Genomic DNA, 27,188 nt, shown 5'->3' on the forward strand with positions numbered 1-27,188 from the left:
GTAACCGAGACAAAGCGAGCAGACAGTATGATTACTACTAAATATACATAAGATTATATTGTGTTATTAGTTGAACGATGAATTTAATTATTTGCCTATTGGTAAAAGTATAGTATGTCACTGCTCACATAAAAAAAAAAAAAAAAAAAAGCAATCTATTGAAATTATTATGTATAATAAGGACTAATGGGCCACAGAGTAAAACAATTTTTAAATAGATTGTTATTCAAACAGACCATAGTAAAATAAAGCACACACAGTATAGTTCTTTGCATTAAATAGATACATTTTAATTGTTTAAAAAGTGAAATCACTGAAATCAGTGCACTACGAACAACACTACAACTTTTGTATTACATATAGCTTAAAACAGTCACTTGTGTTAAATATATTGGTGATTAAATAAAAGCTATTACAAGGCACAGTTAATCTTTTCCATAGCAGCGTCTGTATATTTACCATATTATTAAAGAGTTTCTCTACCTAAAAAGTATTTTTTTTAAAATCTGATTAATAAGGCCAGTTAGAATAGAGCATTAACAGCCAAGCTGCTTGACCCCTTCCCTACTGGCAGCACAGTGTCGTTGATCTGAATAGCCAGGTTATGTCAACAGCCATTCATAAGACAGGTTGCTAGGGGTACATAGCAATTTACATGGAGTTGTCAATAGCAACCAGGCTGGCTCTAATTACTTAGGGCTTCACCTAAAGGGGCAGAGAAAGGCCAAAGGGGACTTGATGGTACCAAAACCATGCTTCTCTCTATCTTTTACTGTTATATTAATCAGATTTTTGTAACAATAAATAAACCTTTAAATAGAACAAATCACATTTATTTAATACTGTTAATCCAGAGGTTGCTCCTGTACTGCAATTCATGCACATAATCCGTGATACTGTACATTGGCTGCAATGATGCCCAGCACTAAGAAGAATGCAGCTTATGAGCAGAACTACAGCTAAGATATTTCAACCGCATTCCCTTCAGAATAACATTGTACTATTCATAAACAATTCTAGACAGTTAACATATAAAACGGATTAATTCAATTTAAATAGATGACTAGCAGCATTTTTCTGTAAATATCTAGGATACTAGTCTGCCTTTAAAGGTGGGTCTAGTCTTATATAAATAAAGATTAATCTCCTATAATAATACAAAGTTCTGCAACTCTCTAATAAACTTTATTTCAACACTTCCGTTGCCTGGTATTTTGAGTCAATGTTCACGCTTTTGACAAAGACAAATAAAACCTAAATTATAATATAAAAGAAAAACCTGTTGTACCCAAAAACAATATATTTACTGAAAGAAGACACCTTACACGTTGTGAAAATGCTACCCAGCCCTCATCAGCGCCATTATACAATTTTGCATCAAACTGTAATGTTTTGTAAAAAATGAAAAATAATTCATGTTTGTGGCTTAAAGGGGTTGTCCACTACCGGACAACTGATGACCTATCCACCGGATAGGTCATCAGTATATCATCGGTGCGGCTCCGACACCCGGACCCCGCACCGATCAGCCGCTCCGGTGGCCTGCGGGCACGGAAGTTATTGCCCATTGTGCGATGTACAAAGCCGGAAGCAGTTGGCGCCGTACATAGCATAGCGGCTGTGCTGCAGAGCTGCATCTCTGCTCCTATTCACTTGAATAAGAGCAATGCTACAGTACTGCAGCTTGGCTGCTATTCCATGTCCGGAGCCAACTGCTTCCAGCATGTATGTCCGGAGCTGGAGGCAGCCGGAGCGGCTTAACGGTGCGGGGTCCGGGTGTTGGACCCCCACAGATCATGTACTGATGACCTATCTGGTGGATAGGTCATCAGTTGTCCAGTAGCGGACAACTCCTTTAAAGTTTGACCCAAACTGAGCCTTGGAAGCACAAGTCCTAAAAATAAACATTCAAGATGTGCAGAGTTAATACATTCCACTTATGCCTGTGCCAACATGCACATATATTTACAAAATCGTCAAAACTTATAAGTCCAAACATCTCTGTGATCCAGATGCTGGTAAGCAGTTGACCTGGCCTTTTCTCAAAACTTTGTAAAAAAAATGTACCGCACTCCTGGAGTCACTGGGAGGCAGTACAGGAGGAGAGATCACAGACTCCTTTCTTCTTGCGCTCACTTGCAGCTCCCAGTTGCCACCTCGTACCCTACATGGAACCAGGAAGTAAAACTTTTTATCCTGCTCCCTGACTTCAAATGAGTGTTACCTCCCAAATATTGTCGCTGGAACTTCCTGGTATACTTTAAAACCTAAGATTCTAGGCTTTAAAATTATAGCAATTTAAATTTATCTTGCGTTTCCGAATGTGAATTGTATCTGACTAGTTTTAAAAAAACGCACCAAAATCCGCAGCATAAAACGCACCTATTTCCGCATCAAAATGTATTAGGTGTGGATTTCACCTGCGGTTATTAAGCGGATTTTATTCACACGATTACGCAATGTGTGCAATCAGCCTTAGGGACATCCATGACTTGTCCTTTCTCAAACTCCAGAATGGCAAATCTAGGTGGAAAGTTTATTTCATACATCTTAACTTGTGTTGATTAGCTCTGATGGTTTATACTGGGTGTGTATGTATTTATGTATATACGTGTATATATGCGTGTGCGTGTGTGTAAATATTTATTTTTATTATTGCAACAACTATATTCTACATAACAGCTTTGATGATAATAAAGGAACACAGATGTAATTGAGACTGCAAAACACAAACCTCCAGTAATCGAGCGTTATAAATTCTAACTACATGATATTTGTAGTATTTACAACTCTACATAAAAAATACTTCTGTACACTACAAATTTGGTAGCTTATGATTAGTTCTACTTGGAATGATTGGTGAAGTTGTTTGCACATTTCATCTTGTATCTCGTTTTCTAAAGCAGTCATCATGTACTACATGAAGAGAGCACAAATAACCGTGCCCCTTACCCCTACCCCAATGTATACGCATTTATTACAGTCTATAAACTTCCACAAGAGGTAGTCTATATTGTATATAGGCAATTCCTGCTCATGCACACCACTAATGTTTTATATAAAGTGCCTCCCATAAGGCCAGATTCACACGAGCGTTGCAAACCTTGGACGTAAAAAACTGCAGTTTTTCACGTCCAAGGTGCACCTGTGCGGGACGCGTTATCACACATCCCCCATGGACCAGATTCTATGGAGGGATGCGTGAAGCGCAAAGAAATAGGACATGTCCTATTTTTTCAGGGACGCTTCACACGCTCCGTGCAAACAACGGCCGTGTGAACGACCCCATTGAGTTACATAGGTCCCTGTGACGGCCGTTGTTGACCATAATGCCATGTTTTAGGTTGAGAGCGAGGTGACTGTCTGGCCTCGTGGATTAGCTCATGTCCTCATAAATAATAAGACAACTTTGCTGCCAGATTACTACAGTTTACTTCTGCATCATGAAGATTTGGTTTTCCTTTTGTAGTGTAGATTGCATGAGAGATCCACATTTCAGAGTTATTATTAATAAACTACAGAAAAAAATACATTTAACATTTGTCCTTGAACATTTCAGACTGTAAACGCATGGAAATTTCCAGGAGGATTGTCCGATCCTGGTGAAGATATTGGTTAGTACCTTTATTTAAAGGGAATCTTGTCACTTCCTATTATATGCAGTTGGTGCTGCTATTTTGAATGCATTATTTCTGGGCAGACCCTGTAGAAGTGCCACTTGGCTTGCTCAGGCCCTTTACTAGTGCAGGGATTTCACTATGCAAGATTTCATGAGATCAGCATAGCCCCTATAATGCAGTGGCCCAGTTAGCTTTTCCTACATCAGGTCATGATTATACAGTGTCTGTTGCAAACATTACACCAGGATAGAAATCTTTACTGACAGCTTTGTGCAGACATTGAGCCAGCACAGAATGCTGGCAGATTTCAGATCTGAAGTATGTGCAAAATTTCTCAACTTTTTATGCAATTCTATATTAAAAAAATTGTGAACAAATGCACTGGTCATATAATACAAAAGAAAAATTTAAAAAATGACTTTACAGGTATAAAGAATACAAATATTCATAGAATCACTAATCAGATAAATGTAACATGGGCTGCATCATATATAGCCAAGTTTACTGGTGACATATTGGACTGCTACACTAATCCTAAAATATGTTTTTATTTTCTTTTGCACGCAGGAGCTACTGCGGCTCGGGAAGTTCTTGAAGAGACTGGCATTAAGTCAGAGTTTCAGTCCCTCTTGAGCATAAGGCAGCAACATAATCATCCTGGTGCCTTTGGAAAGTCAGATATGTATATTATATGTCGTCTGAAGCCATTGTCTTACAACATTAATTTCTGCCCTCAGGAGTGCTTGAGGTGTGAATGGATGGACCTTAAACAACTTGCATCCACGAGCCAAACCACTCCGATCACCAGCAGAATTGCTAAATTGCTACTTTATGGATTCAAAGAAGGGTTTCACAACATTGATTTAACTAGGATGACACTCCCAGCTGTTTACTCTGGACTTTTTTACTCCCTGTACCACAAAAAATTGCCAGCTACCTCTAAAACTCAGGAATGACCTCTAGCAAGTATCACAGTAAAACAAGCATATGGTCAGTTAAGACCTAACTGACACTTCAGGAACAAAAAAAAAAATACCTCAACAAGGGCAGCATTAGTAGTTTTGCTACCTATTTACAATATTTTAAGTGTACTTACGGTATATTTTAAAATGATTATATATACTTTTTTCATTTTTAACCACTGGCATACAAGAGAATGATCCCTTATGATCACATTTAAAATATATATACATAATACAGCCTATTTTTAATATAATTCCTTCTCTGCTTAAATAAGACGTCTCTGGTGAGATCAGCTTTTTGCAGACATGGGAAGAAATAGGATAGCCTTTTGTCCTGGTGAAGTCTGTGATCCATTTTTGTACTGCCCAGTTCTCTTTAGTGCCACGTACCAATCACTGTATTTGCGAGACCTGTAGGTGTTGTAGTTGTTTGCTTCTAGTCGTTCAAAAAAGAAGCATTCATCAGTAATACATTTCTGAAAAAGACATAAAAGAGGGTTACTATTAAGGATCAATATAACATTATAAAGTTTTGACCAATATAAAATGTAGTATTATTTCTCATGTATGTCTGTGAAATTTACCTCAATGTAAGGTCTCTTAAGGAGAAACAAATATACTTGGAAATTGATGCAATTAGCAAATAAAAAAGTAATTACAAAACACTTTTCCCATTGTTTTAGTTTGGAACAATAATTCATTTTGTCAAAATGCCAAATTCAGACACCTACTAGACTGTGTAGGTGTTTTACCTAAGCTAGGATAACTCACTTCCCCTATATACAGGTCCTTCCCAATTAATTAGAATATCATCAAAAAGTTAATTTCAGTAATTCAATTCAAAAAGTGAAACTCATATATTATATAGATTAATTACACACAGAGTTATATATTTCCAGCATTTTTTTCTTTTGATGTTGAGGATTATGGTTTTACAGTTTTAGGGTATGTTCACACGGCCTATTTACGGACGTAATTCGGGCGTTTTTGCCCCGAATTACGTCTGAAAATAGCGCCTCAATAGCGCTGACAAACATCTGCCCATTGAAAGCAATGGGCAGACGTTTGTCTGTTCACACGAGGCGTATATTTACGCGCCGCTGTCAAATGACGGCGCGTAAATAGACGCCCGCGTAGAAGAAGTGACCTGTCACTTCTTTGGCCGTAATTGGAGCCGCTATTCATTGACTCCAATGAATAGCAGCGCTAATTACGGCCGTAATTGACGCGGCGTTCAAGCGCCTGCACATGCCGGTACGGCTGAAATTACGGGGATGTTTTCAGGCTGAAACATCCCCGTAATTTCAGCCGTTACGGACCCCCGCCGTGTGAACATACCCTTACAGTTAATAAAAACACAAAATTTAGTCTATTAGAATATTGGGTAAAAGTTGAAGATTGGAGACTCATGGTGTCACACTCTAATCAGATAATCTACACAAAACACCTGCAAAGGTTTCCTAAGCCTTTAAATGGTCCAACAGTCTGGTTCAGTAGGCTACACAATCATGGAGAAGACTGCTGACTTGACAATTGTCCAGTAGACAGTCATTGACACTCTCCACATGGAGGGTAAGCCACAAAAGGACATTGCTAACGAAGCTGTCTGTTCACAGAGTGCTGTATCCAAGCATATTAAAGGAAAGTTGAGAGGAAGGAAAAAGAGTGGTAGGAACAAGTTCACAAGCAACAGGGATAACCGCAGCCTTGAAAGGATTGTCAAGAAAAGGCCATTCAAGAATCTGGGGGAGATTCACAAGGAGTGGACTGCGGCTGGAGTCAGTGCTTCAAGAGCCACCACACACAGATGTATCCAGGACATGGACTACAACTGTCGCATTCCTTGTGTCAAGCCACTCATGACCCAGAGACAACGTCAGAAGCGTCTTACCTGGGCTAAGGAGAAAAAGGACTGGTCTGTTGGGTCAGTGGTCCAAAGTCCTGTTTTCAGATGAAAGTAAATTTTGCATTTAATTTGGAAATCCAGGTCCCAGAGTCTGGAGGAAGAGTGGAGAGGCATCAATCCAAGTTGCTTGCGGTCCAGTGTGAAGTTTCCACAGTCAGTCAGTTTGGGGAGCCATGTCATCTGCTGGTGTTGGTCCACTGTGTTATATCAAGTCCAGAGTGAGCGCAGCGTCTACCAGGAAATCTCCAGCACTTCATGCTTCCCTCTGCTGACAAGCTCTATGGAGATGCTGATTTCATTTTCCAGCAGGACTTGGCACCTGCCCACACCAATACCTGGTTTAATAACCACAGTATCACTGTGCTTGATTGGCCAGCAAACTCGCCTGACGTAAACCCCATAGAGAACCTATCGGGTATTGTCAAAAGGAAGATGAGAGACACCAGACCCAACAATGCAGAGGAGCTGAAGGCCGCTATCAAAGCAACCTGGGCTTCCATAACACCTCAGCAGTGCCACAGGCTGATCGCCTTCATGCCACGCCGCACTGATGCAGTAATTCATGCAAAAGGAGCCCCGACCAAATATTGAGTGCATATACTGTACATACTTTTCAGTAGGCCTACATTTCGGTATTAAAAATCATTTTTGAAATTAGGCTTATATAATATTCTAATTTTCTGAGAGACTAAATTTTGGGTTTTCATTAACTGTTAGCCATAATCATCAACCTTAAAAGAAATAAATGCTGGAAATGGATCACACAGTGTGTACTGAATCTATATAATGTATGAGTTTAACTTTTTATTGAATTACTGAAATAAATTCACTTTTTAATGATATGCTAATTCATTGAGAAAGACCTGTAAACGCTGGCAGACACCTCAAAATATCATAACCTATTGGCACAGATTTAGGCCTTTTTACACAAGCCAATTATCGGGTGAAGGAGCGCTTGTAGGAATGCATGTTTCCAATCATTGCCCTGTGTAAACAGGGCAGCGATCAGCCGCCGACTGATCACATTTTTTATGCAGCCAAAAAAAGCTAACTTGTCGACAGCATATTTTGCCCCGTGTAAATAGGGGATGTGCTCCGACGAGATTCAAAATGTACGCGAACGAACGATCATATTAACGATCGTTCATCCCTCATACTCGCGATCATTGCTCCAGGAAATTTGGGCGTGCAAAAGGACCCTTATTGTATAGTTTGAATTCCAATTGAGTGCGAAATTGCATTGCATTAAAATGCTCCTGCAGGCACAGTCCAACTTTACAGCAGAGATCAGAGCTTTTTCTTTAACCTTTCAGTACGGACTGAGGCATTTAGCAGAGTGATCATAGAGATTTCCACGGAGAAAGGCCTGGTATTTTAATTGCCCATGGTTTTCCTGATTTAGATGATAGTACAGCCATTGTTGCCTAGCGAGGACCCCATGGATGCCCAGTGATAGTGCCTGTTGTTAAGGCATAACTTACTATTCCTAACATTTTCCTAGATACATAATATTCAGGGTAATGTTATGGCATATTAATCATCACTACAAACTTAACTTTTTCTTCTAAATTAAGTTTAATTATAGTTTCACATAAAGAGGCAGAGATAACACAGGGCCGAGCATAAAGAAAGTGCATAGTACTTTAGGAAACTCATCAAGCTAGAAAGAAATACATCCAGAAGGTAATAAAAGAATCAAATCAACCATGTGAAGAAGCACAAGATGTAAGCCATGACAATAGAAAAATACATTGAACTCTGTACAGATGAACAAATAATATTTTATTATAAAAATGCCTTAAAATGGCATGAAAAAAATACAACTTTTAACAAATAAAACAAGGCATAGCTGCAAAAATGGAATGTTGAGAGCTAAATATGAGAAATCAGTCTGGTCCCAGGCTCAAAATTAGTCTAACTCCAGGGCAGATAGGAATATACACATATTTTATCTCCTTTTTAAGGAGACTGGTCACGTAAAAAAAAATCAGCATACATTCATTCCTTCTTAAATCCAACTACTTTTTTCCTGTAATTGCCCCGTTTTTCCGATATGACCCCACGTTATTTTTGGTGCCCAGTAGGTTATTTGATGAGTAAATTGACAACGGGGCGGTCTCCACAGCCCAGTGTCAAAGGAGTGTGAACTTTGAGCCACTTTGTCAGTATCCAAAAAATGCTAACACTGTAAAAATGGCTCCAGCATTATGATCTTGTCAGACTCATGATATCACGCTGCCTTCTGTTAACTTTCACAAGAGGGTATGCTTTTACCTGCAGGCACGCTTCTACACACTGTTACAAGCACACGCAGGTATGCTTTTACACAAATATATGTATATTCCTTACCTACTTCATATGAGGACTTTCTGGAAGGTGTTTTGTGGGTTATGCGGGTCTCAGCTGCCTCCATTTGTTGACAGTCTGCTCCCCCATCTTATTGCCAGGGTGAATCCCACAGTGTTTTGTGTCCACATGTTGCAATTTTGACAAAATCGCATCACAAACTGCTGTGGTATTTCTGAAAATTGCAGCAAAGGGCCTGTTCACATCACCGTTGCCCTTCCATTAAGGGTTTCCGTCGGGTCAGCCCCTCAACGGAAAGGCAAATGGAAACCTCCGCTTCCGTTTCCCTCAACATTAAACTCAATGGTGACGGAAACCTAGTTAATGGTTTCCATCTATCACCATTGTGACAGGGTTCCGTTGTTCTTGACGGAACCAATAGCGCAGTCGACTGTGCTATTGATTCCGTCAAACGACGAAACCCTGTCACAACGGTGACAGATGGAAACCATTAGCTAGATTTCCGTCACCATTGAGTTTAATGTTGAGGGAAACGGAAGCTGAGGTTTCCGTTTGCCTTTCCGTTGAGGGGTTAACCCGACGGAAAGCTCTGGCGGAACCCCTCAGTGGGAAACAACGGTGAAGGTGAACACAGCCAAAACAGATGGAGCTCTCGGGGGGGGGTGCTGGTTCTCATTAGACCTCCCTTCCTAAAAAAAAAATATTTTTAGAAAAAGTGCGCAAAAAGTCGTATTTACCCAAAATTCTCACCCTGTAAAAAACAAGCCCTCACACCACATCGACCAAAGAAATTTAAAAAAAGTTATGGCTGAGCAGTCCCACAAAGCCTCCCTGGATCGGGTTGTGGGGGCGGAGCTGGGGCAGTTGCGTGTTCAGGTTCGTTCTCTTTGTCTTGCCAAGGCTAGGGCCTCCCTGGTAAAGTGTAGGCGACATTTCTACGAATTTAGCAACAAACCAGGCAAGACTCTGGCACGGGCACTTCGGAAAACTCGATCCCGTACCTACGTCCCTCACGTACAGGCCCCCGGAGTTGGGAGTCTGCACCTCCCCAGGATATCTCTGAGGCCTTCCGGGCGTATTACCACTCCCTCTACAATCTCCCTCGGGCCTCTCCTTCCGCAGATGGGGGGAACCGACGGGAGCAGATGGAGGCATATCTCCGCTCCTCGGGGATGAAAAGTATCCTGCAGGAAGCTATCTCAGCCTTGGAGGAGCCTATCTCCCCAGAGGAGTGGTCCTGGGCCCTGAAGGATTCGCCGGTGGGGAAGGGGCCAGGCCCGGATGGTCTGCCCATTCAATATTACAAGGTCTGCTCAGACCTCCTCGCTCCCCATTTCCTACAAGCCTATAACTCTCTCACGGAGGGGCGCTCTCTCCCTCAGGATGCTCTGAGGGCATACATCACGGTGATACCCAAGGAGGGGAAGGATCCCTCCAGCTGCCAAAATTACCGCCCCATTTCACTGCTAAATGTAGATCTTAAGCTGTTTGCAAAGATCTTGGCCTGTAGGATTACCCCCCTCCTCCACAGTGTGATCCACTATGATCAGGTGGGCTTCATGCCTCTTAGGGAAGCTAGGGTCAACACCACTAGGGCAATTAACTTGATTTATCACGCGGCTGCCTCGGCTCTGCCCACGCTGTTACTGTCCACGGATGCGGAGAAGGCCTTCGACAGGGTCGATTGGGACTTTATGTTGGCCACTTTGCGACATATTGGGTTGGGTTCTCACATGATGCAATGGATTTCGAGCCTCTACTCATCGCCTTCTGCCCGGGTTAAGGTTAATGGTACCCTTTCTTCCCCGCTCACTATATCTAACGGCACGCGGCATGATTGCACCCTGTCTCCCCTGATTTTTATTTTGTGCCTGGAGCCCTTCCTTTGTCGGGTTCGCTCTAATCTGGACATAGTGGGTGTGTCAGTGGGTGGAAGGTCCCATAAGGTTGCTGCATATGCGGACGACCCTCTTTTCTTTCTCACCGCACCCAGGATATCCTTGCCCAACCTCATGGCAGAGATGAGTAGATATTCGAAACTGTCTAATTTCAAAATTAACTATCAGAAATCGAAGGCTCTTAATATATCTTTGCCGCAATCCCTGGTAGACGACCTGTTGGGGTACTTCTCCTTTAAGTGGGCTAGAGACTCGCTCCAATACTTGGGGGTCCAGCTTTCCAGGGATCTATCTCGCCTTTACACGTTGAAGGAGAGGAGGATAGTTAACTGCATAAAGACCGATTTGGATTCCTGGACGAAGGGCACCTTCACGTGGTTCGGCAGATGTGCAGTCTTTAAAATGAACATCCTACCACGGATTTTGTATTTCTTCCAGGCTCTACCGATCCACATCCCCCACACCTTCTTTCAAGCCTTGTTGTCCTTACTCCACCGCTTTATTTGGGTGGGGAAACCAGCCCGTATAGCCCGCTCCACGCTTTTTCGCTCTAAGAGTGAAGGGGGAGTGGGGCTCCCAGACTTTGTCTCCTACCATCAGGCTTCGCTTGTCGCGCATTCTGGATTGGTTCCGCCACACGGAGGTCAAACAGTGGGTGTCGATGGAGCAGTCATTTATGGCAGTTCCTCTGCAGGCCCTGCATTGGTTGGGCAGGGATACCCCTCTATCGGCACGGACACACCCGACGATTGGACCCTCCCTGGCGGCTGCGTCTCGGGTCTTTCCCCGGAAAGAGATCTCCCCTTCTCCATCCCCCATGTTCCCAGTCTTGGGCAACCCGGCATTTCCTCCGGGGCGGGAGGGGGGTCCATTCAGGAGCTGGTTGCGGGCAGGTCGGGGTCACGCTTTCCCATTACCTACACGGGGAGACCTGGATGACTGGTCCGCAATTAGCATCTCTGACGGACCCTCTTCCTCTCACTCCTTGGCAGGTCACTCAATTGAGACATTTTCTTGCGTCCTTGCCTAACCCTGCGGAACATGCATGGGACAAAACCCCGTTTGAGCTCCTTTGCGTAGGTACTGGCTCGTTGCGTCATTCCCTATCCAGACTATATACCCTACTGATCTCCCCATCCACCCCTCCCACACCTGCTTATCTGCTCCATTGGGAGAGGGACTTAGGAATCACACTCACAGCTGAACAACAGGATCGGGTGTACACTATGACACATAAATCATCCATGGCCAGCAGGTATCAGGAGGCGGGATTTAAGATCTTAACTCATTGGTATAGGGTGCCTTCCAGATTGCAAACAATGATCCCGGCGGTCTCGCCGCTGTTTTGGAGATGTGGTGACCAAGTGGGCACGATTTTGCATGTTTTTTGGGAGTGCCCGAGGCTGACAGCATTCTGGTCAGAGGTGTGGCGTATCTCCTCCAAATTCACGGATTCCCCGCTCCCGTATTCGCCGGCCTTCTTCTTGCTCCATCTGTGCGAGGTTCTGTTGTTCACATATCGTCGCTCCGTGGTCCGCCACCTGGTGAATGTGGCTAGGGCATGCATTCCAGCGCTGTGGAGACAAACCAGTGCGCCGTCGATCAGCTTGTGGTTTGGTAAGATACAGGAGATCATGAGGATGGAGGATCTCACGGCATCCATGAGAGGCACCCACGCCAAGTTCCTTAAGACTTGGTATCATTGGGTCAGGTTCCAATCTTCAGCGGAGTTCAGAAACATCATGGCCTCTTGAATCTGTCTCTGTTGCCTGGAGGACAATGCTAGTTCTCCTCCCTTCCTTTCCCCTCTCTGTCATTTCCCCTCTCTTCTTTTTCTTTCTCTCTTCTCTCCTTAGGATATGTTTATCCTCGGGCCTTTGTGCATGTCTGCAGGTCCAGGATGCATGGGGTTTGCTCCATTTATTGTCTAACATATTCCTTATTGTTCATTTGTCATTCATTGTGAACACTTATGCTGGCCTGCGTGCCGATGTATACTACGGATGCATATACTTTTGGCATTGCCGTGTTTTGTTTGTAGAAAATCGAAAATAAAAGAATTTATAAAAAAAAAAAAAAATTATGGCTAAGAATATGGTTACACAAAAAAAATGTTTTTGCTTTGTTAAAGTAGTACATCATAAAGATATGATATCAGTGTAATCATATTGACCCGAAGAATAAATTAATATTTCGGTTTCCCAGTACATTATATTGTTCTTTAAATGGTAACATTAAAAACTACATCTCGCCTCTCAAAAAACAAGCCCTAATGCAGCAATGTCGACCACAAAAAAAATATTATTATGGCTTTTGTAGTGCGGGGAGGAAATAATAATAAAAAAAAATTACTGCGGTGCCAAGGGGTTAGAGGCCTCTAAGCCAGCCAGCACCCTGCTCTGTATTGACAAGAAGCAAATACCCCGAAACAGCTGTCTACAGATGGGTTTCTCTTCCTTTTGGAGGAGATTCTGGCTTGGCTAAAATCTCTAGTCATGTTTCAAGGCTCTTCTGCGGGTCAGACATTAACTTACAGGAAAGCTACCTTGCATAAAAAAAACCTTATGATCAAACGTTGCGGTTTTCCGCTGGGGAAAATGCTCAGGTCGATAACTCATTCCACGCAAGTAATCGAAAGACCCTACAGTAAATTCAGACCCCATTTTAAACTACAGACCGCAAAATAAAAAAAGCAAACAACTAAATAAATACAGACTTCAGACCAGACTCCATAATAAATATAGACCCCAGAAGAACTGAAGACCCTAGAATGACTACAGACCCCATATACATTGTACTCACAGACACATAATATTACACATAGACTCACGGCTTCTCACCCTCCTCTGTGGTGCCTTGCAGCTCCGTCCCGGACCTGAACATCTATCGTCATGTGACAAAAAAATGAGGAGGCTTGAAATGACAGCTAAAAAGGGACTAAAATAATTCTGGTCCTATGGTCCAAAATGGTCCTTTCTATGGTTGTCCTTAGAAAGCTAAGCATCATATCTCAGGAGTGTTGCTCTTCCCCATTGAGCTGATTGGCTTTATTGGTTTAGACTATGAACTATCCTTCATATGTTTGTGCAGGGTAAACTCAAAAGAAATGAATAGTTAAAGTTGTAATATTGTTCCAGTAAAAGCATAATGACGAATGTTGCAGCAGACACTGTTTTCAGTCATATAAAGTCAATGACATTTAAGTATTTCCTGTGTCTATTAATGTTTAGTTCAAATCGCCATCTATTGAAGTTTGTTTTAAAATGCTATAAACAATGTTCATTGCCAGAAGAGCAAACATTTTAAACAATGATTCATGCATCTTAGTTTAGATTAATAATGTTAAGGTTTGGTTTGCTAAAGTGGGCTTGGTAAAAAGTCAGTCCCATGATACAAACTTCTCTTATAAAATATTGTCCTTTTTGTGGCATTATAGTCTGCCATTAGTGTGACAATTTTGCTTGATTTATATGAACTAGAGTAAAGGGACTAGTACCCAAGTCATTGTACTGAATTTTAAAAGAAATACCCAAGAAACATTGGCCTTGGGTATTGAACAGGACCGGTCAGTTCAGTGGTACAGTGTCAATACAAAAACATTGGTCAGCATATCCTAACAAAATGACTAATGTGCCGGTGCACATACGCTGTGACTGCAAACAATACAAATCAAAACAGCAGAGTGCTGTTGCATGGTTTTTTTTGTATGTATTGTTTGCAGTCACAATTTTGGTTGGGCATTCCTCTCATTCTGACCAAGGGTGTTTTTAATTAGAGTAAGGCTGGTTCCTACCTAGCCCGATTATATTCTGCAGGCTTAGGCCCAGGAGAAAGGTGTCTTTTTAGGTTGGGGACCCACTTAAAAGAGGTAGTCTTGTCGTGGCAGGTGGGCTCACACAATTTGATCAAAATGTGCACTAAGAACCTCACATTTGTAAGTAAACGTATCAATAAAGCAGGATGATCTAGATACATTGCATATGGTAGTCTTAACGCTCACGCAGTTCACTGGTACAATGTCGAAACTAATTGGACAGTGTCAGAGTGTGTAGAGACTCACCCCATTGACAATAACCGAGGAACGAGGGGGTAGAGATCTAAGAAAAGGTGCTCCAGAATTGTTTGTTTATGAGGCTTGCAAGTAATGACTAAAACGGACATGTCAAGAGAGCTGACCTAACTGAGGACAGAATAAACTATTGAACGAAATGCTGATTTCAGCGGTCGGTCAGTAATTTTCAGTTGCTTTGTAGAATTTACATGTTATATTTGCAGCATGTGTCCAGCACATGTTCAGCGCTGCAGCACTTGAATTAAATTATATTCATTCCCCCCTGTATATATAAATACCTGAAAGGTCATCTATAAGGTCCATTTACACATAGCAATTTTTTCAAGCCTCTGATGAACGATTGGTGGTTTGAATAATGATTCTGAATATCTAATGAACATTTTCACTTGCTGCCATTTTTTAATGCAAATTTGATTGTAGTGGCTTATGTAATGTAATACTTTACCTTTCATGTATGCTTAATTAGTTTTGAGCAAAAAAAAATTATGTTCTTATCGTTTTGTGCATTTAGACAAGGCAGTAATCATTACGATCACTCTTTTATCCTTTCTTAGATTGAGGTGTTTAGGACAAATAATAGTAACATGATAAAAAGGGAAATGTATATTATTTAGTCCAACTCAACTCCACCACTTGTCTTTCTTCGTTCTTTGCTTGCGATGATCTTACACTTTTTTGCAAGTATACTTATAATTCAAAAGAGATTCAAAGGACTTAATACTTAACATTTATTCATCGGGTCTAATCATAAAAAGTATGGCGATACTTCGGCCACGCAGGGCCTTTTTCAAGCCAATGACAAAAACAAGAGATACTATTTATCATGTGTTGTGGTTCGTGTTGTATGTGATCAGAGCAGATGAACAGAGACTATTCCAGAGGTGTATGAATTAAATCTTGTCATATTTGGTTCTATTAAAGGTAACCACAATTTAAGTGGAGCAGAAATGGTAAGAACAATATTACTGAAGCAATTTTTCCTTCTCTTATTAAAAAAATATTTCCCAGTTCAAAATTCACGTAAGATCATTTCACGTGTGAATTAAACACAGTACACAGTACAACAAATGTTTCCCCTTATCTAACCTAACCTGGAGTAACTTTTCAATTAGCACGTTATGCAAGATGAATTGTACAAATTTCCATAAATATATGATCTATAATGAACAGATGGTGTTCAGTCTAATCCTTTAGAATAAGAGCCGATCAAGAAGTTACTTGGTAAACAAACCCTTAAAGAGTATGTGGACTTGTCTATTAGATCACTGTGTACCTGGAGAGTTTCGCGTCGCACTATGTGGTTTGCTGACTTTTGTATTTTATTTTCAAGAGCTGTTTTCTCTGACATGTCTGCTTGTAAAGCTGCAGGTTCAGAGCTGAGTGGGCATTACCAGTGACGCTTGTTCTCATTCTCTCAATGCCGTAGTTTGCATGTTTGTATCTTCTTTCTCCATCCCGCTCTAAGGGTATGTGCACACGTAGTGACCAAAAACGTCTGAAAATACAGAGCTGTTTTCAAGGGAAAACAGGCCCTGATTTTCAGACGTTTTTTGAGCAACTCGCGTTTTTCGCGGCGTTTTCGCAGCGTTTTTTACGTCCATTTTTGGAGCTGTTTTCATTGGAGTCTATGAGAAAACGGCTCCAAAAACGTCCACAGAAGTGTCCTGCACTTCTTTGACGAGGCAGTCAATTTACGCGTCGTCGTTTGACAGCTGTCAAACGACGACGCGTAAATGACAGGTCGTCTGCACAGTACGTCGGCAAACCCATTCAAATGAATAGGCAGATGTTTGCCGACGTATTGTAGCCCTATTTTCAGACGTAAAACGAGGCATAATACGCCTCGTTTACGTCTGAAAATAAGTCGTGTGAACCCAGCCTAATACTGATATGGCTGTGATTTCTGTGAGAGAAATTGCCTCAGGGTTATAAAACATGCCGTGTGTGAATAATATCAGCTTTGACCAGGTGCCTTACAGTGCTCAGGGGTAGGTTAACAAGAATCAGGGGAGTACCACATGACTTCAGGATCAGAGTACACACAAGGTTTGTTTGTATGCAACCGGGTTATAGCAGCTACATCAATCTGGTACACATAGATCGGCACAGAAGTTGTATACACAAAACAGTAGAAGTTATTTTTGTTTATAGAAGTATATAATAAATGGCTTCAAAGGTCCACATTGCCTTTAACCCCTTAATGACCGGGCATGTTTGTACCTTAATGACCAAGCCAGATTTGTCAAATCTGGTATGTCTGACTTTATCAGAGAATAACTCTGTGAAAGTTTTGAATATCCAAGTAATTCTGACATTGTTTTTTCGTCACATGTTGTACTTTATTTTAGTCATAAAAGTAGACTGATACGATTTGCGGAAATGAATAAAAAAAATAGAAAAATGGAAGAAATTTTGTAAAAATTACCATTTTCCCCTATTTTTAACTGCAATATGTCACATATGTCCACACATACTGTACAATTTTTTTAATTAAATATATATTTCTATCTCTTTACTCTATTTTGGCAGCACTTTTGAAAAAAAATAATAATTTTCCGCAATTTAGAGGACTTACAAATTGAATAATAATTTTATAAATTTTGAAGTACATTTTGTTTTCCTGCACCAAGCCAGGTTTTCAGAGGCTCATAGGTCTCAGAGTGATGGAAACCCCCACAAATGACCCCATTTAGAAAACTAGACCCCTTAAGGTATTTACCTAAGGGTATAGTAAGTATTTTGACCCCACAGTTTTTTGCTAAATTTAATACATAGCAGGTGAAAAAAATAAATTTCACTTTTTTTCATAAAAGTATCAGTTTGAAGACCAATTTCTTTGTAAAGCGACCATGAGAATGAAGAAACACACCACAAAATCTATCACCCTGTTTCTCCTGTTTTCAAAAATACCAACATTGTGGCCTTAATGCGCTGCCTGGGCACACGGCAGGACCCAAAAGGAAGGGAGCACCCGGAGGCTTTCAGGACTCATATTTTGCTTGAAAATGTTTTAGGCCCCATTGTACATTTGGAGAGGCTTTGAGCTGCCAGAACGATAGAAACTCCCCATAAACGACCCCATTTAGAAAACTAGACCCCATAACGTAATTATTTAGGTGTATAGTAAGTGTTTTGACCCCACAGTTCTTTGCTAAATTTAATGCATATTAGGTGAAAAAAAAATAATTTCACTTTTTTCATAAAAGTATTAGTTTGAAGACCGATTTCTTTGTAAAGCGAACATGAAAATGAAGAAACACACCCCAAAATCTATCACCCTCTTTCTCCTGTTTTCAAAAATACCCACATTGTGGCCCTAATGCGCTGCCTGGACACACGGCAGGACCCAAAAGGAAGGGAACACCCGGAGGCTTTCAGGACTCATATTTTGCTTGAAAATGTTTTAGACCCCACTGTACATTTGGAGAGGCTTTGAGCTGCCAGAACGATAGAAACTCCCCATAAACGACCCCATTTAGAAAACTAGACCCCATAAGGTATTTATTTAGGGGTATAGTAATTATTTTGACCCCACAGTTCTTTGCTAAATTTAATGCATATCAGGTGAAAAAAATAATAATTTCACTTTTTTCATAAAAGTATTTGTTTGAAGACCGATTTCTTTGTAAAGCGAACATGAAAATGAAGAAACACACCCCAAAATCTATCACCCTCTTTCTCCTGTTTTCAAAAATACCCACATTGTGGCCCTAATGCATTGTTTGGATACACGGCAGGGCCCCAAAGGAAGGGAACACCCGGAGGCTTTTAGGACTCATATTTTGCTTGAAAATGTTCTAGGCCCCACTGTACATTTGGAGAAGCTTTGAGCTGCCAGAACGATAGAAACTCCCCATAAATGACCCCATTTCGAAAACTATACCCCTTAAGGCATTTATCTAGGGGTATAGTTAGCATTTTGACCACACAGGTTTTTCGCTAAATATATTGGAATTAGTCTGTAAAAATTAAAATGTACTTTTTTTCTGAAACAACATAGAAATTTTTATTATTTACAAGGAATAACGAAGAAAATGCACCCCAACATTTGTAAAGCAATGTCTCCCGATTACGACAATACCCCATATGTGGTAATAAACTGCTGTTTGGACCCAAAGCAGGGCTCAGAAGGGAAGGAGCGGCATTTGGATTTATGATTTTGCTGGAATGGTTTTCGGTGCCATGTCGCATTTGCAATGCACTGGAGGGACCAAAACAGTGGAAACCCCCCAAAAGTGACCCCATTTTGGAAAAACCTTCAAGGAATTTTTCTAGGGGTATAGTGAACATTTACACCCCACGGGTCTTTTGCAGAGTTTATTGGAATTAGGGCGCGAAAATTAATATCAACATTTTTTCCACTAAAATGTTGCATTTTCTCATTTTCACAAGGGATAAAGGAGGAAAAAAACAACCATTTTTTATAAAGCAATTTCTCCCGGGTACGGAAATACCCCACATGTGGTCAAAAGTTTTTTCATTAGAAATGAATTAACCCTTTCAGGACTGATCCATTTTTTGCTTTCATATTTTAGATTTTCACTCCCCGCTTTCCAAGAGCCATAACTTTTTTATTTTTCCATCATTAGAGTGGTGTGAGGGCTTATTTCTTGCGGGAGGAGCTGCAGTTTTTATTGGTACCATTTTTTGGTACATAAAAAGTGATTCAAAAGTTGTATTACATTTTTTTTTTATAGCTAAGGTGACAAAAAAAAGAAATAGCGATTTTGGCGGTTTCAATTATTACATTTTTTTAAGGTGTTCACTGTGCAAATTAAATATTGGTATATTGTAATAGTTCGGACTTTTACGGACGTAGCGATACCAATTTTGTTCATTTTTTTACATTACTTTAGAAGAAAAATGCGAAAAGGTGTTTTGTTTTTTTAACTTTAAAAAAAAAAATTCTCACTACTAATAACTATAATTCTTCTACACATTTTATTATTCAATCCCCTTAGGGGACTTGATCCAGCGATCATTGGATCGCTGGTACAATATACTGCAATACTAATGTATTGCAGTATATTGTTATTCTTACAGGCTTCTGTAACAGAGCGATCGCTGTACCTGTCCGTTAGTACCGAGGGGGCCTGCTGTAATACACAGCCGACTCCCGCAGTGTATGGAGCGGGCTCAGCACGTGAGCCGGCTCCATACATCAACCGCCGCATCATGACGGTCAATTAAGTCATAGTGCGCAAAGGGGTTAATGCGCAGCGGATGGTTCAAAGTGAAAATTGCAATTTTCCACTGATACGCCATTTTAGTGCATAATATGTTGTGCCCAGTTTGTGCCACAGAAGACAAATACCTCATAAAACGTTAAGCGGGTTCTCTCAGGTATGGCGACGCCATATGTGTGGGCGCAAACTGCTGCTTGGGCACGCTGCAGACCTCAGAAGGGAGGGACGCCATTTTGCTTTTGGAGCGCAGATTTTGCTTGGTAGGTTTCTGTTTTGGGTTTCGCTGGTATTTCAGTTTATAATGTGGGGGGCATGTGTAATCTGTGCGGAGAACATCAGGGCATAATAAGAGGGTATAATAATGGGGTACATAAATAATAATTCATAGATATGTGGCCGGTGTCGCACTGATAAATGGCGCCCGATCTTATCCGCTTTTGGAACACTCTGCACATTTTGCATCACCATATTCTGAAAGCCAGAACTTTGTTATTTTTTCACCACCGGAGCTGTGTGAGGGCTTATTTGTTGCGGGACAATCTGTAGTTTTCATTGGTACCATTTTGGGGTACATGCAATTTTTTTTGATCACTTTTTATTCAATTTTTTTGCAATCCTGAGCAAAAAACAGGAATTCTGACACCGTTTTTTAGGTTTTCTTTTTGCGGCGCTCACCGTACGCTATAGGTGACATTTTTACTTTATTCTGCGTGTTTGTACGATTACGGCGATACCATATGTATATAGGTTTGGTCATTTTTTTTAGCGTTTGCGCAATAAAATGACTTATTTATAAAAAAATAATTTTCTGTGTCACCATATTCAGAGAGCTGTAATTTTTTAATTTTTTAGTCAAAAAAGCTGTGTAAGGGCTTGTTTTTTGCGGGACGGATAGAAGTTTTTATTGGTACTATTTTCGGGTACATGCGACTTTTTGATCACTTTTTATTCTTTATTTAGGGAGCGGTGGTGACAAAAAAATTGTGATTCTGTCGTAGTTTTTTATTGATTTTTTTTGGGGTGTTCATCGTGCGGGAAAAATAACATTATAGTTTTATAGTTGGGTTCGTTACGAACGCGGGGATACCAAATATGTGTACTTTTTTAACGTGTTCATTTTTTTTCTATAATAAAAGTCTTATTATAGGAAAAAAAGCATTTAGTGTTTATAGAACTTCTAACTTTTATTTTTACACTTTTTTTAAAACATTTTATTACTTTTTATTACTTTTTTTACTTGTCCCACTAGGGGACACTTAGTCTTGCAGCTTTGATCGCTGCTAGAGTACATTACACTACACACGTCGTGTAATGTACTCTAACTGTCATTGTGACGTGACTGTCACACTGACAGGAAGCAGAGGAGGAACGGCCGGAGGCTGTTCCTCCGAGGCTTCCGTACATGGCAACCCGGAGGTCATTATCTGACCTCCGATTGCCGTGACAAGCATCGGTAGCCCCCACGATCACTTCGTGGGGGCTGCCGATGTGCTTCAAACCACTTAAATGCGGCGACGGCAATCCGTCGCCGCACTTAAGGGGTCAACTGCCGAAAGCAGCGGCGATGGTCCGCTGTCCGGCGAGACTGATGTCTCAGCTGTCGGGGACAGCTGTCAGCGCGGGTCTGTCACTCTGTGTTTACACAGAGTGACAGTTTGAAATGCGGACGAAAATGAACGTCATGGTGCGGGAACTAGCAGCCGACCATGACGTTCATTTTCGTCCTTGGTCGTTAAGGGGTTAAAAGTTCAGTCAGATCAATGTTTAATAATAAGGACTAGGGTTGCACGATGCATCGAAATATTGATAGTATTTCGATGCTGTGCACCCATAAACGGTTCAATACCGTTAATTCCTGTATTTCGATACTAAACTGTGCAGCCGCACAGCTTAGTATTGTAATACATGAATGTAGTTAGAGCAGGGCTGCGGCTGTATAATACAGCCCTTGCCCCGCTCCTGCGAAGTATGCGCGCACGCGCATACAGCATAATGTGATGCAGCTGGCGCTGCACTAATAAGCGCCGCCACTGAAGACAGAGCACATGGCGGGTGCACTGAAAAACACCCCCATGTTTTGTCTTCAGCGCCGGCCACATCACCTCATGCTGACCGCGCACGCACACTTGTTATCAGGAACGGCAGAATTGCTGTATCACACAGCCGCAGCCCCGCTCTAACGGCGGGGATCAGAGAATCTGATCTCCTCCACTATTCACTTGAATGCTGCGATCAAAGCTGACCGCAGCATTCAAGGGGAAAATGAGAAGGGGGATGCCCCTTGGATAGCGTCACAGGGAATCCCTGTGACGCAATTGAGGGCCATGCCATATATGGGCAGACGGCCCAGGGCCGTCTGACCATATTTCCTGTTAGTGTTCGACATGCCTAAATATGCCCTATCAGTACACAGGCTAATGTACTGGCCTATAGATATATATGCCAGTACACTAAAAGTTTAAAAATAAAAAAGTTAAAAAATTATAATAATGTTAAATTTAAAAAAATACACACTTTTTTTTTTACAATAAAAATTAAAATAAAAGTCTCACTACATAAAATATACACATATTCTATATTGTCGCAGCCGTAATAACCTGCACAACAAATGTGTACGCTGTAAAAAAACACGAGGTATTATGAGTTTAGTACCTCCATGTGTCTCACATTAATAGTAATTAATCCCATCATGTACTGTACCTCACACATTAACCCAATGTTTTCCATTATGACTGTGAGAAACATGATGGGGTTAATTACTATTAGGTTATGTTCACACGCTTAGCAAAATACGTCTGAAAATCCGGAGCTGTTTTCAAGTTATTGGAGCTGTTTTTCAATGGAGTCAAATGAAAAATGCCTCCAAAAACATCCCAAGAAGTGACATGCATTTCTTTTTCTCGGGCGTCTTTTTACGTGCCGTATTTTGACAGCAACGCGTAAAATTAAGCCTCGTGGGAACAGAACACCGTAAATCCCATTGCAAGCAACAGGCAGATGTTTGGAGACGTAATGGTGACGTCTTTCAGGCGTAATTCGAGGTGTAAACGGCCCGAATTACGTCTGAAACCACTGCGTGTGAACACACCCTTAATGTGAGGCACATGGAGGTTCAAAATTCATCACACCATGTGCCTTTCCCCCTAAGGTAGAGATATTCATTATATTGATGTGCTAGTCACTATAAATAAACAACAGAAATGACTTATCTTGGGCCAATAACAGTACAGTTCCAAACATCTCTGGTAGATTGTGCGTGCGCCGTTTATGTTACTGCCAATTCTGTTTATTTGCTCAATAATGTAATTTCTTTTAGCACAAATAACCCAGAGAAATTATAGTAATTAGTTTGCTTTGTGTCAAAAGAGAAATATTTTTGGTTTCATAACTGAAGGAAATGGTTATTATTTTGTGAAACACAAAAGCAAATACAACCGACTTTGCATTTTCAGAATATATATTATTCCCTTGTGATATTACTGTGTAATATTAATTTCAGTATCACATCACAAACTAAAAAGTTGGCAATGCCATAGCCTGCATGCATGTATCTTCTCCCTCTATCCCTCTATAATAAACCCCTTCACATCACGTTTATTCCCTATGTTTAGCATGTAAATTAGGAAAGCTCTCGGCGCACACGCTATGTACATAGGGCTTCATCCTTCGTTGGGCTGGTATACCTTAGCATACTTTTTTTTGTAGGTAGGGAATAGCGTTGTAGACTACGCTATTCCAAAAATGTATACCACATCGTAAATACAGATTTTTTTTTACATGTATGCCTGTGGGTGACATACAGTTAAGTCCAGAATTATTTGGACAGTGAGACAATCTTCATGATTTGGGCTCTGCATGCCACCACATTGTATTTGAAATGAAACAACTGTGATGCAATTGAAGTGTAAACTTTCAGGTTTAATTCAAGGGGTTGAACAAATATATCCTGTGAAACGTTTAGGAATTGCAATCTTATTTCTACACAGCCTCCTCATTCCAGTGGCTCAAAAGTAATTGGACAAATTAACATTACCATAAATAAAATGTTGTTTTTTTTTAATACATTGTAGAGAATCCTTTGCAGGCAATGACTGCCTGAAGTCTGGAACCCATGGACATCATTAAACGCTGGGTTTCCTCCTTTGTGATGCTTCGCCAGGCCTTTACTGCAGCTGTCTTCAGTTGTTGCTTGTGGGTCTTTCTTCCTTACGTTTTGTCTTAAGCAAGTGAAATGCATGCTCGATCGGGTTGAGATCTGGTGATTGACTTGGCTATTGCAGAATATTCCACTTCTTTGCCTTAAAAAACTCCTGGGTTGCTTTCGCAGTATGTTTTGGGTCATTGTCCATCTGTACTGTGAAGCGACGTCCAATCAACCTTGCTGCATTTGGATGAATCTGAGCAGAATGTATATCCCTGAACACTTCAGAATTCATATGGCTGCTTCTGTCTTCAGTCACATCATCAATAAACACTAGTGACCCAGTGCCTTTGGCAGCCATGCATGCCCATGCCATCACACTGCCTCCACCATGTTTTACAGAGGATGTGGTGTGCTTTGGATCATGAGCCGTTCCAATCCTTCTCCGTACTTTCTTTCCCCCATCATTCTGGTACAGGTCTTAGTTTCATCTGTCCAAAGAATGCGGTTCCAGAACTGGGCTGGCTTCTTTAGATGTTGTTTGGCAAAGTCTAATCTGGCCTTTCTGTTTTTGAGGCTGATTAATAGTTTGCACCTTGTGGTGAACACTGTTTATTGGCTCTCATGAAGTCTTCTCTTTATGGTAGACTTAGATACTGATATTCCTACTTTCAGGAGAGTGTTCTTCACTTAGGTAGATGTTGTGAAGGTTTTTTTTCTCACCATGGAAAGGATTCTGCGATCATCCACCACTGTTGTTTTCCGTGGACGTCCAGGCCTTTTGGAGTTCACAAAATTACAAGAAGCGTTTCCTATAAGGTGCACGGCCGCACACCTTCCACAGTCGGCCCGCGCACTAAAGTTTAAAGCCCATGCACTGTCACGGGCGGCGGGCGGATGCAGTGGCGTCGCTAGCACCAGAGCAAGCTCCGGTGCTAGCAACAGCCACATTCACTTGTATGTGCGTCTTCAGGACACAGATACAAACGAATACTATAGGCTGCAGGTCAAGTTAGGCCTATAACTGGGAAGACTCCCTGTGCAGGCTGGCGTGATGACATCACATCACGCTGGTCTGCGAATGTGTCCCGTCCGAGAGGCAGTGTATCGCTCCGTCCGTGGCGGGAGCAGGGTGAGGTAAGTACAATCTATTGTTTTTTGAGGGGGCTGTGTGGTAATATACAGGGGGCGATTGCTGTGTGGCAGTGTATACAAGGGGAGGGGGATTGCTGTATAGCACTATATACAAGGGGAAGGGGGGCTGTGTAGCAGTATATACAAGGGGAGAGGGGGGCTGTGTAGCACTATATACAGGGTGGATTGCTGTGTAGCACCATATATAAGGGGAGAGGGGGGCTGTGTAACACTATATACAAGGGGAGGGGGGATTGCTGTGTAGCACCATATACAAGTGGAAGAGGGCCCTATCTAGCAGTATATACAAGGGGAGGGGGATTGCTGTGTGGCAGTATATACAAGGGGAGGGGGGATTGCTGTGTGGCAGTATATATAAGGGGAGGGGGATTGCTGTGTGGCAGTTTATACAAGGGGAGGGGGGGGATTTCTGTGTGGCAGTATATACAAGGGGAGGGGGGCTGTGTGGCAGTATATACAAGGGAAGGGGGGCTGTGTAGCACCATATACAGGGGGGATTGCTGTGTAGCACCATATACAAGGGGAGAGGGGGGCTGTGTAGCACTATATACAGGGGGATTTCTGTGTGGCAGTATATACAAGGGGAGGTGGGATTGCTGTGTGGCATGATATACAAGGGGAGGGTTGATTGCTGTGTGGCAGTATATACAAGGGGAGGGGGGATTGCTGTGTGGCAGTATATACACAAGGGGAGTGGGGATTGCTGTGTGGCACTATCTACAAGGGGACTGTATGGCATTATCTACAGGGGGCTGTGTGGCACTATCTTCAGGGGGCTGTGTTTGGCACTATCTACAGGAGGGCTGAGTGGCACTATCTACAGGGCTGAGTGGCACTATCTATAGGGACAGTGGTGTCATGAGGGATTCTTTCATTGGTGCCTACAATTGTGTTTAGAATGGTCTATTTTACTGGTGGACTTGTAATATTATAATATTTAAAAAAGTAATCAAAACTAATTTAAAATAAGTTTCTTTTCTCTTATTTAGTACGCTATATTAGCATTTACTGGGGGTATTACTTTTGCTCATCAGATCGCCCACTATTGATGGAGACTTGCCCTGCTCCCTAACTGCCCCGCTCAGGAGCTGCCAAGATTTTAGTTTTTTTCCAAGAATGTACAGATGTAGCCATCTTTAACTTGATTCTGATAACTCGCTGCAGCGTGATGGCACACAAAAAAAGTCATTTAAAAATTCAAAATAAGAGAACTAGCCATTGTTTATTTAATGCGTTAAAAGTCAAGGTAAAGACGGCTACATCTGTACCGAACTGTTGATTTGGCCACTCCTAACATTTGTGCTATCTCCCTGATAGATTTCTTCATGTTTCACTTGCATTGAGAGCTCCTTTGACCTCATGTTGTGGGTTCACAGTAACAGCTTCCACATGCAAATGCCACATCTGGAATCCACTCCAGACCTTTTACCTGCTTAATTGATGATGGATTAACGAGGGAACAGCCCATGCAGCCCATTAAATAGCTTTTGAGATAATTGTCCAATTACCTTTGGTCCCTTGAAAAAGAGGCAGCTACATATTAAAGAGTTGTAATTCCTAAACCCTTCCTCAAATTAGGATGTGAATACACTCAAATTAAAGATGAGAGTCTGCACTTTAGATTATATAACTGTATATTCAATATGTTTTGGTAAACAGCTAAAATGTCAAAACTTGTGTCACTGTCCAGAAAATTCTTGACCTAGCTGTATGCCACTGTCTGGCATATGCCACAGGCAAACGTTTAACGTATACATCATGGGCTTTTCAATAGCTTTTTATGACATATCCATGAAACAGATACCATATTAGCCTATATGTGACAGATGCCTAATAGTGGTACATCATCCATAGACTATAATGGTATCTGCTTAACGGATACATCATTAACTTTAATGACCCCAGTTCATGACATATCTGTTTAATATTATAGCCTATGGT

The 27,188-nt window shown here is 41.4% G+C and overlaps 2 protein-coding genes across 2 annotated transcripts in view; one reads left to right on the top strand and one right to left on the bottom strand.

Moving 5' to 3' along the window:
- NUDT6 (nudix hydrolase 6) overlaps window positions 1-5,228 on the top strand; it is a 44,907-nt gene extending 39,679 nt beyond the window's left edge. The window contains exons 4-5 of the mRNA XM_075860482.1: window positions 3,560-3,614; window positions 4,188-5,228. Coding sequence (XP_075716597.1) covers window positions 3,560-3,614; window positions 4,188-4,576 — 444 coding nt within the window. The 3' untranslated portion in view covers window positions 4,577-5,228. The remainder of the gene's footprint in view (window positions 1-3,559; window positions 3,615-4,187) is intronic.
- Window positions 4,011-27,188, bottom strand: part of FGF2 (fibroblast growth factor 2) — a 76,197-nt gene continuing 53,019 nt past the window's right edge. The window contains exon 3 of the mRNA XM_075860483.1: window positions 4,011-5,058. Within this exon, the coding sequence (XP_075716598.1) occupies window positions 4,873-5,058 (186 nt within the window). The 3' untranslated portion in view covers window positions 4,011-4,872. The remainder of the gene's footprint in view (window positions 5,059-27,188) is intronic.

The sequence above is a fragment of the Rhinoderma darwinii genome, chromosome 1 (assembly GCF_050947455.1).
Source record: "Rhinoderma darwinii isolate aRhiDar2 chromosome 1, aRhiDar2.hap1, whole genome shotgun sequence".
NCBI lineage: Eukaryota > Metazoa > Chordata > Amphibia > Anura > Rhinodermatidae > Rhinoderma > Rhinoderma darwinii.